General features: G+C 40.9%; 2 protein-coding genes across 3 annotated transcripts; both read left to right on the top strand.

Annotated features, from left to right (window-relative positions):
- Positions 1-2,598: 2,598 nt before the first annotated feature.
- LOC105692999 (SET domain-containing protein SmydA-8) lies at positions 2,599-6,379 on the top strand. 2 transcript variants are annotated; one of them, XM_048656586.1, is made up of 9 exons: positions 2,599-2,738; positions 3,495-3,673; positions 4,011-4,239; positions 4,327-4,577; positions 4,671-4,841; positions 5,015-5,241; positions 5,333-5,546; positions 5,665-5,810; positions 5,982-6,379. In XM_048656586.1, exons 1-9 carry the CDS (start codon positions 2,703-2,705, stop codon positions 6,212-6,214), a joined length of 1,686 nt encoding a protein of 561 aa, XP_048512543.1. In that variant the 5' UTR covers positions 2,599-2,702; the 3' UTR covers positions 6,215-6,379. The 2 variants fall into 2 exon arrangements, with proteins under 2 accessions (XP_048512543.1, XP_012268035.2); XM_012412612.3 differs by lacking the exon at positions 2,599-2,738 and adding an exon at positions 2,917-3,421.
- An 884-nt stretch (positions 6,380-7,263) lies between these two features.
- On the top strand, positions 7,264-11,953 carry LOC105693001 (SET domain-containing protein SmydA-8-like). The gene is made up of 8 exons (XM_012412618.4): positions 7,264-7,411; positions 8,015-8,143; positions 8,251-8,443; positions 8,687-8,911; positions 9,108-9,383; positions 9,470-9,757; positions 9,854-10,064; positions 10,243-11,953. Exons 2-8 carry the CDS (start codon positions 8,055-8,057, stop codon positions 10,527-10,529), a joined length of 1,569 nt encoding a protein of 522 aa, XP_012268041.2. The 5' UTR covers positions 7,264-7,411; positions 8,015-8,054; the 3' UTR covers positions 10,530-11,953.
- Positions 11,954-12,842: the final 889 nt, after the last annotated feature.

Raw genomic sequence — 12,842 nt, 5'->3', positions numbered from 1 at the left:
CAAGGGGACTCACGAAAAACAAGCACCCCGAAGGGATCAAATCCCCGCCACGTCCACGTCGTTGGTCAATTTTAATTTCCGATCGATTTGAGTACAGTTTCGGGGGGTGCGTTTTAACTCGATTTTAGACACATTCGATATGACGTTTTTCTTGGTGAAAGTGATTAAAAAATCTTCGAAAATTAAAAATGAGTAAAACTGGTGGATGTCACGTAAAGAATATGAGATCAGCTTCAAAATGGTGTCCCGAAAATCGTTTTACGATGAGTTGGTCAGAAGTTGACGCGGTTCAAAGATTTTTTGGAGTTTTTTACTTCAAACACGACTAGCTCGGCGGGAAAAAATCGTAGGGAAACCGCAAAAAAACCATTTCAAAGGTGAAAAAATTTCCTATCTTTCAGGCGAAATCAATTTTCGAGAAAAAAAATCCTTCTCTCCGTACATTCGATTCAAGTTTGCATCAAACAAAGAATTTACGCACTGTTCGTTTGAAAGTAGCGCTTCTATGAAACGCGACATGGAAACGGATATCCGCTTCATGGAGCTTGTAGATGACATTGCAAGCTTCAATTTGAATGCCTGTTCGTCCCTGTAAGAGCTTCTGGTTCAAAGATACAGCCGTTTAAAAATTCGCTATTTTTCGCTCAGAGGTTGGGTGTTGCTTTAATTGTTTTGAGGAGTGTATTTTCAGTAAATACGCCGTGGATCATAACAGATCGTGGCCGGTCGATGCGATCCCCTCACCTCTGCTGTGGCGCTGCTGTAAATTCGACCAGGGATATTTTGCGCGAACCTAAATCAAATCGCGCAATGTCTACATGCTCCACTTATGAACACGGTTTGTGTACGTACTTGGCGGGAGACTCCACCGAGTCTCTTGATTTGCACATTGCCTTGACCTATAGAGACAGCATGGATATCAATGCGATTGATTTTTCTGATGAGCCGAAGAACCTGTCCTCAATGATGTCTTTAGGCCGAACACCGATTTAATCTATAAATTATACTGCGAAGAATAGTCTGGAAACTCTATTTGAAAATGATTTAATTGCTCTACGTATTCTACCGACATTACTCGTATTAGTCGATTCGCGAGAACGTAGTCTTTCAAAGTTGAAATTTATACAAAATTAATTGCGGTCTAGAATGAGCTAAGAGCCCCTAAATGGCTTGGCCATGACGCGAGGGATGATTTTACCCTAGTTAATTTATCACACACGAGTCTAGTAGTCATGAATGATAAAAGATAAATGATAATAAATGAACCATCGGTTGCTGCGTCATCCTAATTATTGTCAAAAACAGTCTAGTCCTAGACATTGAAGAGAACGCATTTTGCTTTTCGGCGATTTCTTTGCCTTTTTATTTCAATGCCCATTCTTCTGCGTTATTCTTTTTCAGGAACCCTTTAGTTTATTTGTGTTGACTTCATCCAACGCAACAATATCTATAGAGAAGAAGTTGGGTGCTTTTCTAAAGTAGAACGAAATAACCGATGACTTTGCTAAATTGAAAGCAAAATAATAAAGCGCCCCTCTCCCCCCCGCCAATTTCATTCCAACTTCGCAAAGAGGATAAATTAACCTGTACAAAAAGGATTTTGGGCGCCGGACAAAATTCTGACCCTGATCGCGTGGTCAGCCAGAATTCAAGATCCCGAAATCTTCGCCTAATCCCCGAAACCAGCGAGGGCTTCCATCAACTCCGACGCCGACGAGCCAAGGGGCAAGTCAACTCGTCGCCAGTGCCTAGCCACAGTTGTTTTGAACGCTTTTCAAGTTCACCTTTTTTTTTTGAGTGGTGAAAGTTGGGGGAATCCGCTTTTCATCGTTCAAAGTAAGCTCACCAAGATTTTATGTGAAGCCGAAGATAACTCAACAATTTGAATTATTTGGTTTATCGTTCCGGATCTCCTTTCCGGTCAAGGGATCTCTCTCCGAATAAATTTCCGTAGCGTATCGCATTGCGCTGATTTATCCGAGGGCTGATTCTTTAATTTTCGGAATCATTGGTTATTTGTTATCTCTTTCCCTTATTATTGTCGCCTGATTGCACTTTATTGTAGAATCTCGCACATGATTTGGTTGCTTGTAAGTGATTGATTATTATTTTCGCATTATTAATTTGTCGGCGTCGTTGATAAATTTTTTCGAGTTGTAGCCGTGGGGAAATATCGCATTTATCTTCAAATACTTATTATTTCGACTCGTCACTTCGGTGACATAGTTTTGACTTGTCCACTCTGACATAATCGACGTCTTACGAGACTGATCACAAATTATACGACTGCTTTCCGAAAAAGCGATTACGTTAAATTGTCGACGTCTTTTGTGACTTATTATTGACCAGAATAGTATTCTGAGAATTACGGCTAAAAGTCGTAGAGCATGTTGTATCTTACAATTAGATTTACATTTAACTCTCGTATCTATTAAATATTACATTGTACCGAAACACCCGCTATACATGTAGCGATAAATATTAATCTGACTGACTAAATTTTTCATGTATTTTTGAACGTTGTTCACATTGTTTAATTGAATGTAAGGTCTGAAGCCCAGTGATGGAATTCACGGTCTCGTAATTAATTGTAAGGCAAATCCAGCCCCTCTACCTCAAAATGTCATATCTGACCTAACCAAGTTGCCGTCCGTCGCGGATCACTTGAAACTAGCTTGTGATTCCCGCTTTGTTGGAGCATTATGCGACGCTCCAGCGTCTGGCGCTCAATCGAGCAAGTAAGTTGTTTTTGAGTGTTTGTCGTTTGTTGAAAAGAGTACGCGCTCAGGGTATAGTTACGCATCGTTCATCCCTGTCGTTAATTTTCTTGGCGACAAAAATCACACGTCAAATGATATAGGTAAGTACAGCTTGCGCCGATGCTGTAATTTTTATTTGTTATTCCGCAGAATTTCGAATTGTGGTAAGAACGATTGCAAGCGAATGGGCTGCGTTGCTAATTGTCAGTATTTCCATATTGATATATTGAACTTCGTTAAAAACCTTAACACTGCATGTATGTATCTTTATTACACATGAGTATAAGCATAAGCATGATATTGACCCTAAGGTTTTGGTCACTACTGTACTGCGCTTTTGCCGAAAATAGTTCGCCAGAACTTTCGATACCCCGCGCGACGCAGTGAAGCTATAGAGGAGTAAGGTACAGAATCTACGAGCGAGAGCAACGATAAATTCTAGAGTAATCCACTGGCAGAGACCGCGTGCGGCTGTGTATTTATAAAGTGCGCGAATATATAAAGAACGGCACCTGCGCGAATTTGACAGTAGTATCGAAATCCACACCCCGTACGACGTACCGTCGTTGCAAAACTGTGCGACCTACATTGAGCAACGTTGCGATTTAGCACGGATCTCGTCAATAGCCAATAATAATAAAATGTCCAATTTACCAGAACTTGTGAGTCTTCAGTTTTTACAATCCTTTGCTTTTCGAATTTTGACGATCGTAGTTCACTATTATTTGAACGCAGGTGGTGGCGGAGGTGCCTGGAGGGTCATGCGCAAGCTGTGGGGCAGCAAATGCGAAATTTCAATGTTCCGGATGTTCGAACGTTTCGTACTGTTCCGAGGATCATAGAGCCGATCACTGGCAGAAGCACAAGAATGCTTGCAAATCGTACAAGATTCTACACAACGAGGAAGTCGGCAGGTAACAGTACGGTACAGTTATAATTTTATACATATTATCTGATACTTGATGTGTAATACAAAGTTATACTCGCCCTTCAGAATTCAGTTCGAACTCTTTATACGTATTTACCTACATTTACATACATTGTGCATACGAATGCGATAGAAAAATGGAACCTGGCCACTCCATACGCCGCGCACGTTATTATAACGCTACAGTTCGGCGTGAAGGTGGCTAGTTTCCGCATATTGTCCCTGTATATCGAACCGCGTCCGAATGAATTTGGAATTTGGAGCCCGTAGCAAGAGCTACGGCAGATCGAGCTCAACGCACTCACACGGTGCACTGCATGCAGGTACGTCGTTGCTGCTCGGAACTTAAAACCCGGAGAGGAGATCTGGTCGGAGAAGCCTTTCGTTGTTGGGCCGAAAGCATCCAGTTACCCGCTGTGTCTCGGATGTTACTCACCCTGGCCACCGGCGGGTCCCGAATCTCTCGACCGTCCGCTTTGCTCGAAATGCCAATGGCCAGTTTGCGGTCCAGATTGCGAGGCTTTGCCCTGTCATAAGGACTACGAGTGTAAGGTAGGTCTCACAAAGAAGCAGTTTATGATCGAGGATGTCGTTCGCAAAACAAAACACTGAAACGATCAATGTTTTTAATAAATTCAGGTGTTGGCGGAGGCGGGGGAGAAGTTCAATGTTAGCGCGGCTGTCGAAGGCGGTAACGGAAACGGGGTGCTTCAACTTGACTGCGTCACTCCACTCAGACTGCTAATAGCGTCCGAAAGAGATGCGGAAAGGTGGAGGATCGAGGTGAAGAATATGGAAGCGCATAATCTGAAGAGGGCGGAACAGCCAGCCTGGAAACAAAACCACGTTAACATTGTAGAATATCTACGCTCGCGCTGTAAGCTCGATAGGTACTTCTGGAGCGATGTGAACGAGATCACCACGTTAGCTGTCGATGATTAGTATAAATGAATATTTGTTTGTTTCCTTTTTCGCAACTGGAGTAAATTTTCGGAGGAGGACGTTCACACAGCCTGCGGTATCCTCGAGGTAAACAGTCACGAGGCTAGAACCCCACTGGGGTACAGTGCCAGGGCTTTATATCCGATTACGGCTATGTTGAATCACTCCTGCGTTTCGAACACCAGCCACAGCATCTCTTTGGAAGATTACAGGTGGGCACAGTGAGGCTACTCCGTTTTTCCGAACGTTGGCGCTCCATCCCTTTCTTATGTCTTTCGCCGTTTGTGGAATAACCGGTCTTCTCCAGAGATTTGGATTCCAAACGTTATAGGCTATAATGTGCCACGTTCGAGGGATACGACCCTATTGATAATTTCGATTGCAGCGTTCGAGTGAGAACAACGACGGACGTGCCACGTGGAGCTGAACTTTACGGTAGTTACACACACTCCCTTCAGCCGACGATTTTAAGACGTGAACATCTTCGCGAGAGCAAACACTTCGATTGTGCCTGCAGACGGTGCTCCGATCCCACGGAACTTGGGACACACATGTCATCATTGAAATGTAACAAATGCGACAACGGGATAATCGTACCTCTCGATTCCCTGGGTATTTCCGATCTCACAGTGATTCAAAAATTATCAAATTCGTCGATACGTCGGCCATACGTCCGATGATAATTGCGATATGACGGTTGCAGATTCGGATAGCACATGGAAGTGCACGCATTGTCCATTTACTACAGGGAGCCAGGCCATCAGGCGAGTACTGAGCATAATCCAAGCAGAAATCGACGCCGCAGAGGAGGTAACAGGATTCGCGGACGGAGGTGATGCCATACAAGTCAGGGAAACGGTCTTCAGGAAGTATCGTTCCGTTCTCCATCCGCAACACGCTTTTAATACGATGCTCAGGTAGATATAATGTACGGGATGCAGATAAGGAAAAACTCAACGATATGACAGTGAGTCTGGCCACCGTGAGTAATTTTTTTTCTCCCAAGATTACACGAGCATGATAAATTTCGTGTAGATATTCCCTGAGCCAGCTGTATGGACGTTGCGAAGGGTACCTGCTCGACGATTTGCCGGATGTTGTTCTAGAGCATAAAGTAGATATCTGCAGAATGCTACTCCGGGTCCTCGATGTCGTTGAGCCCGGCTACACTCGGGTCAGAGGTAATTCAGTAGAGCACAACACCGAAAAATTAAACGAATGGAGCGTAATTCATACGCTTCAATGATCGTTGACATTTTCTTCAGCACAAAGTTTCGAATTGATTTTACATATTAATTCACGGATCCATAAAATTATACGCAGTACATTTTGTCATCTACTCTTGTATATAGGAATGACGTTGTACGAACTCCATGCGCCGCTACTGTTCCTTGCGAAGAATCTATTTCATGCGGGGGTCATAGACAACGCCGGACTGAAGAGCAAGATGATAGAAGCGGCGGAAATTCTGAAAGAGGCGGCGAACATTCTCACGCTTGAATTTCCTGACACTATCGAAGGACAGATCGGCCAGGTTGCTCTACAATCTTTGCAGCAACTGAACGCATCCATTGAAGAGACGTGAATTTATGTCATTTACGCCATGTAGTGAATCACTTGAGTAGCCTTTAGCTTATCTCAATATTTATTCATATATGTAACATATACATGTGTATAATATTAATATATTCATCGATATTTTATGACTTGTGTTTGTCAGAAAAATAAAAATAATGTGCCATCACTGTAATATTCGCTTTTTATATTCGAGGATGAGACTACGGAATATACGTATGTGTAATGTTTTAAATTATACTGAAACATTACGAAAAAAATGAGCGATTCTCACACTAGTCGCCAATGACGTGTAACATCTTATCCGACAATCACTGTCGAACAAAATTTTCGTTATAGTGAGTATAAGTGATTGCAGAACAAACGGTTGACGGCTGTGTCTTCATTCTCTTTCTCCATTTTTTTTTTCTCTCTTTCACAACATGATTGCGGGAACGTTCTTACTTTTGATATGATGTTTGGAGGAACTTGTAGGATTGTATGATTTGAATGAATAATAGGTCGTTTGATGTAGCAAAAAATTTTGAGGTATCGAAAAGTACAGTTGGTTGAAAAGTACAAGATTGATTGGAATATTCTACAGGTCAGCGAGGTTGAAGACAAAACCAAAGAAGTATAGCTTCGAAGGCCTCGATTGAGAGAACATTGGGGATTCTCCAAAGGTGAAACGTGGAATGATAACACGTGAAATTAAAAACGAAATCGGAAATGTCGAGGTCTGGAGGCATATTGAGTCGACGTGGACGCAGCCTCATATAAATGATTAAAAGTTTGGATTGCCAAAGCATAGGTAGTTCAATATATCTATGATAGTATAGGGTTTTCATGAAATTATTAATTTACAAATCGAAAGGGTGAAGGTTCGCGACCGTTCGAAAATTCTTGGAATCCCCCGTACGTATGTAGCGTGAAAATGGCTTCGATAGGATGCCGATGCTGCTATACCGTATCACCATTACTATCATTCATCGCGTTGAACTTAATACGTTGAAAAGAATCGCTGGCAGTATCTCGCAAAATACGTATATGTATATAGATAGGACTAGCAGTAAAGCTAGACGAAAATAAACACTTTCTGGTACAAAATGCAGACATCTTATATATCTACCTCAGTTTAACCAGAGACTCACGGGTAGACGAGCCGTCGAACCTTATGCCACTCAAAAGCGTCTAATTTAAGCTGGGAACAGAGTTTGCACAGAAGAAGGTATTTTGCTTGCTATAGGAAATGCTCTCTTGTGGTTAACATATCGTTTTTTATTCGCAAATACAAGGCATCTTGTGTCCTACATGCGAGCTTCGTTTTATAGCATTTTTAAAAACATTACTTTTTTTGTTTTTGCCTCATTTTGTTAATATTTATCTTGCAGTTATGCGAAATTTTCGTTGTCATCAAACTCAGAGAAAAGCTTTTCAATTTGAGTTTAGTTTTTACTCAAGATTCAGTCAAGGGCCCCGAAAGTCTATAAGTATACATATCACCGTAGATATCACTGAAGAGTTCTGGCTCAATCACATGGCCAATATATTTTTATGTATACTTCTTGATGACGATTGACTTCGATGTGCAGTCAGACACAAGAGCCTTGATTGTCAAGTTCATTAATAAGTTGATAATAAACATCTGGAAATCATAGCATGCAACATAAGCCAACGTTATTCGACAATTGCTTATTTTTGTCAGTCGTGTTTTTATACGTAGTGTAAATTCGAAAGTTCTGACTCATATTGTTGGAATATTCGATTCGTTTCGGGAAATGACCTGCAGAAATAGTCTCGTATCATAATTTGAGTGTAAATCTGGTTCTAGCGATATAGCGAGGATCTTCACCGAGGCATATACATAGAAAATGGTCGAAAAGCAAGGATCGATTAGGCATGTTGTTTCGGTGAAAAGCGACCTGAAATATAAAGTCGCAATTTCTTCAGAACTTGGAAGGTATATGACATAACCAGATAAGCATCGACTTCCCGAGCAATAAGTTCTGGGTATATCTCGTTCAAACGATAATCAGATTTCGAATGGCTGGTGTCCTCCTTTTTCAGATATATGATAGCCGCTAAGGATTTGGTTCCTGGAGAGGTGATCCATCGAGAGCAACCGGCGGTTGTTGGTCCAGTTGCATTTTACGAGGGCTCCCTTTGTTTCAATTGTCTCAAACCGATAACAGTAACAACATCCAAAATTTTGCGGTGCACAAAATGCAAAGTAGCTTCACTTTGTCAGCTGGCCTGTGAGGTAAGCTTTACCAACGGTTATGAAGAGCTAAGTAAATTGTGAGTTATATCAGGCACGTAAAGAGATCGTGCGGCAGATTTCGGTGATGTTTTAAGTTCAATGCAAATATGAGAGTTCTTTCTTCGTTTCTTTAATAAGATTCGTTTGTTGAATACTTGTAAATCGAGTGATAAATTTACTCGCGAACGAGTACCTATGGGTTCTGAAAATATTAAAGTGACCAACACGATCGAATGGTTATAGCTGATTTCAGGATTTCATAGTGACGCAGAGTGTGAACTTTTTCAAACAACTGATCCGTGCACGCATGAGATTTCGAAGCATCCGGGTACGCTGTTACCGTTACGTTTATGGCTGCTTCATAAATCCCATCCGGAAATCTGGGAAAATATTCTACAGATGGAAGACCACATCAACGAAAGACGTGGCACCCCGGTTTGGAGGGATAGAAATGAAAATGTTGTGCAAGTAAGTCCTCGGAAATATGATTGGCGAGAACAATTAAAGCTCCAAGTATACTTTTACGAGGAAAATTCAGGTTCGGATGTTTTAATTTTGCACATCGGTGTTATCTTAAAAATTGTCGATTTATTTCGAATTCTTTCCCCTCCCAATTGCATCAGGTGATGTAATTTATGTGTCTAACATATTCAATGATTTCTAGATTCTACAGAAATTTGGTTTGATCGGCAACGACGGTACAGAATTACTGCAACGCCTTTGTGGAATTTTAGACGTGAATTGTTTTGAGCTGCGCTCTCCGGACAACTCCAGAAACCACCTCTTGAGGGCAATTTACGTGGATGCCGCCCTGATCGCCCACGACTGCAGAGGCAATACGCATCTCACAGTCGATGACGAACACCGGCTCACCATTTACGCGAGTGCTTTCATTGCCAAGGGAGCCACAATTTATTTCAATTACACCGCCTCGTTCTTGGTGTGTTTCCGGAATCTTAAGTATTTTGATGTCAACGAATATCACGCCTTCATGCATTGATTTCATGCAACGTAATGATTTTTCAGGGCACGGTCGAACGACGTGAAAGTCTTCGCAAAGGGAAATACTTTGAATGTAGTTGTGAATTGTGCAGTGATCCGTATGAGTTGGGTTCTCATTTGAGTTCACTAGTTTGTCCTCGCTGCCGTAAAGGGTATGTAGTAAATCAGAATCCATTGTGTGTAGATCCGTACGGTCAAGAAGCAAAATGGCAATGCGGGCAATGCAAATCGTTACTAAGCGGCAAAGTAATCAACACAACGTTGAACCTGATAATCTCGATGGTTGATGATTCTGCGCATAATAACATGGAGGTTCGAACTACATATCTACAAAATTTGCCCACTAATCCGTATACATATAAATAGAGAAACCGTGGTTTTACTTGAATGATTTTATTACGATTTTAGGCACTGGAATCTCTGTTGCAAAAGTTATTGCGAACTATTCACACAAATCACTATCTTGCATTGGAACTGAAGCAAAAATTGTTGACCAGCTATAGAGGAGAGTTATCAACCGTTAACCCAGAGAAAAAGTTACTGAAAAAGATGTTTGATCTCTGTAAGGAAATTTTGGATGTACTAAATATTACGGAGCCAGGAATTTCACGCCTTAAAGGTATCTTCTAGATTAATTTCTTGAATATCTACATTTCACCAAAAACAAATTTTTAGGTATTGATCAATTTCTAGAGTTGACCCTCGGGTGACCCTTTCAATTCAATGCCTATCATGTGAGGATTAATTTAAATGTATATAAATGTATGTAAATGTGAATGCAAGGTGTAATATTTCAGGCATAACTTTGTATGAAATGCATTTGCCAACGGCGATGCTAGCGAGTAAGAGTTACAGTGCTTGCGAGATAACCTCACTTGAATTGGTTGAACGACTACGAAAAGCGGAAGAGTTACTCGAAAAAGCACTTTTCAATCTTCTTTTGGAACCTGCAACAACTCCGGAAGGCCGTCTCGGTAAACGAGCTTTGCAGGAACTGAAACTTCTGCGACAAAATATTACCGACGTCGAGGCCTTAACCCGCATCGACGATGATCATCATCGTTCGGAGATACAGTGCAAATGAAGAACCACTTGGATTAAATGAGGATACAATTTTTGTTATTTTGATGGACAGATCTGATGTCCATGATCTAGATGAAAAAAGCATTGTAAATATTAAATCGCCAACTACCAGATTTATAATTCGTTCTGGAGAGGATAATGCGCCAAGTATTATAAACACCCGGCAAGCATTTGTCTTCAAGTTGGCAATGATTAATTAGTATTCAGCATATCATACTACAGCAATTTTCATTATGAAAAATACCGTAGAAATTTGTTCTCTTCATTTTCATAAGGTTGAATTAGAAATCCATTTGGAACAAAGGGCATGCATTGCGGAATTTTTTTTTTTTCATCTCATTATTTTGGAAATATAACTAACAGTTGATGCAACTTTGCTATACGCTGGTTTGGCTCGGTGTGGGTTGATGGCACAGTACACGTTGTTTCGGGTTTCCGGCTGCAGAGGTTAATAATTTATCGGTACTGACGCGTTTGCGAAAAGGAACAGAGGATAGCATACATATGTATAGATACTCATGTTGAACATGATAGTATCTGCAGAACTTTGTCCGTTCTATCCACCAAGTTCTATTAACAATCGAGTGGATCTCTTCCACCAAAGCTATTGTGCCCGATAGTTACCGTATCCAATAGCTGCTGCATAGATATAATATATCTATGGCTGCTGTGCCCAGAAAAGCCGACGACGACGTGTTGAATCGAAGTGTAGGATCTGTCCCCGAAAAATCTGTGTGCAAATGAGGTTTTCCTATTCTAATTGACAAGGATTTAAGCCAGCCGAAACTATAAAGCGCACGACTGGGATGTTGAAAATTATAAACCTTAGAACCTCCGATCGTACCGAGCGATTATAGCTGAAATAACTACCCATAAAGCACTTAATATGTAACATGAATATGTTCGGTAGACTGTCAAAAAAATGACTTTCCTTCTAATAGCCACATGATATTCTATAATTATGTTTCGTATTGAAATCGTATGGTGGGCCTCGCTATAAATTACATACAATATTTCATAATCCTCTTCTGTCCTCTTGATTAACAATAATTGATTGTGTCAATGAAATGAAATAATAGGACGCCACCATATCACCATAGATATATGTGTACGTAGATATTACGATGTAGCGAAAAAAAGTGCTGCGTCGTAATAGATATTCTAGTATCGCGCGCGAGACGACTGTAGTCGGCGCGCTCGGCGAAAATCTCATTTTTGAGAATTTTGCTTCAGAACGCTATTTTACTTACAGAATTATCTAATACCCCATAATTTGCTGAACAGGCCGATATAATATTTCGATGAAACTGTTCGACTTGACCGACAGATATGTGACCGAACGAACTTAATTTACGTATCCGTAAATTTTCAACGTTAGATTCAGGTATACATGGTGGTTTTACCCATGATGAATTATTTCAGTATTGTATAATCAAAAAGCGCACAGATGCATGGCATGGTGAATTGTACTTTCCATACACAGGATAAAGTTGTTGAAGTGTGATAAGCCTTTTTTTTTTAAACAGAGTAATTTTTTAGGAAATATTTAGGAAAAAAATTCCTCAATCATGGAAGGAAGATTCGGTATTACCATAAATTTAAAAAATGATCTGTGTTGCCAAGGGGTTTTGAGGGGAAGCTTCGTTCTTCGGACGGGCACCCGTATCATTTTTAGATGATGTTATTTGAAATTAATTGTATTCTCATCATGGGAAATAATCTCATCATAGATATATTGAACTTCTCATTAATTTTATACGCAAGACTGGAACTTGTGAAAAGAATCGCAGGTGGCAAGGAGTGCCTAGATTCGAGCGAATACAAGACATCAAAAAATTTAGAATGCTATAAAATTTTGAACGAGGAATCCATTTCTTATTGCCAAAAAAACGAGGAACCTCCCCTCGAGGGATTTTCCCTATCAAGGTGTCCCTTGAATGTTAATCTCAGTTGGCGGGACGCGGGGGTTGAGCTGCAGCCGCCATCTTAACAAACGTGTTTTATTAATTATCTCGCAAACCGTGCATCGCACGACAAAAGAAGCGGAAATCATTTTTGTTAACATTACGCGCAGACGTGGATCTGTGAGCTACGTCTGCGGGAGTTCTTTCTTTCGCTGGGCCCTTCCGAGCGGTAAGAAGGATTCAGTGCTGGGGGTTCGTTGCTCGAATAGAATGCTAATGCATACCAATGATTATAACTGTAGATATGATTCAACCCGTGTGATGAAAGGGTGTTTTTATTGATGTGGGGAAGACCCCTGAAAACCATGATTACTTACAAGAGTTCTAAATATACAAAACTACGATGGTTG

This window comes from Athalia rosae, chromosome 6 (assembly GCF_917208135.1).
Source record: "Athalia rosae chromosome 6, iyAthRosa1.1, whole genome shotgun sequence".
Lineage (NCBI taxonomy): Eukaryota > Metazoa > Arthropoda > Insecta > Hymenoptera > Athaliidae > Athalia > Athalia rosae.
The sequence above is the reverse complement of the archived record's forward strand: the minus strand, read 5'-3'. Positions and strand labels throughout refer to the sequence as shown.

Excerpts from the sequence above, each read along its gene's own strand:
- LOC105693001 (XM_012412618.4), top strand. The coding sequence starts at position 8,055 with ATGGTCGAAAAGCAAGGATCGATTAGGCATGTTGTTTCGGTGAAAAGC. Across the intron at positions 8,144-8,250 it reads ATTTCTTCAGAACTTGGAAG|ATATATGATAGCCGCTAAGG; the intron begins GTATATGACATA and ends CTCCTTTTTCAG. Across the intron at positions 8,444-8,686 it reads TTTGTCAGCTGGCCTGTGAG|CTGATTTCAGGATTTCATAG; the intron begins GTAAGCTTTACC and ends GAATGGTTATAG.
- LOC105692999 (XM_048656586.1), top strand. The coding sequence starts at position 2,703 with ATGCGACGCTCCAGCGTCTGGCGCTCAATCGAGCAA. Across the intron at positions 4,240-4,326 it reads ATAAGGACTACGAGTGTAAG|GTGTTGGCGGAGGCGGGGGA; the intron begins GTAGGTCTCACA and ends TAATAAATTCAG. Across the intron at positions 4,578-4,670 it reads TCGCGCTGTAAGCTCGATAG|TAAATTTTCGGAGGAGGACG; the intron begins GTACTTCTGGAG and ends TCGCAACTGGAG.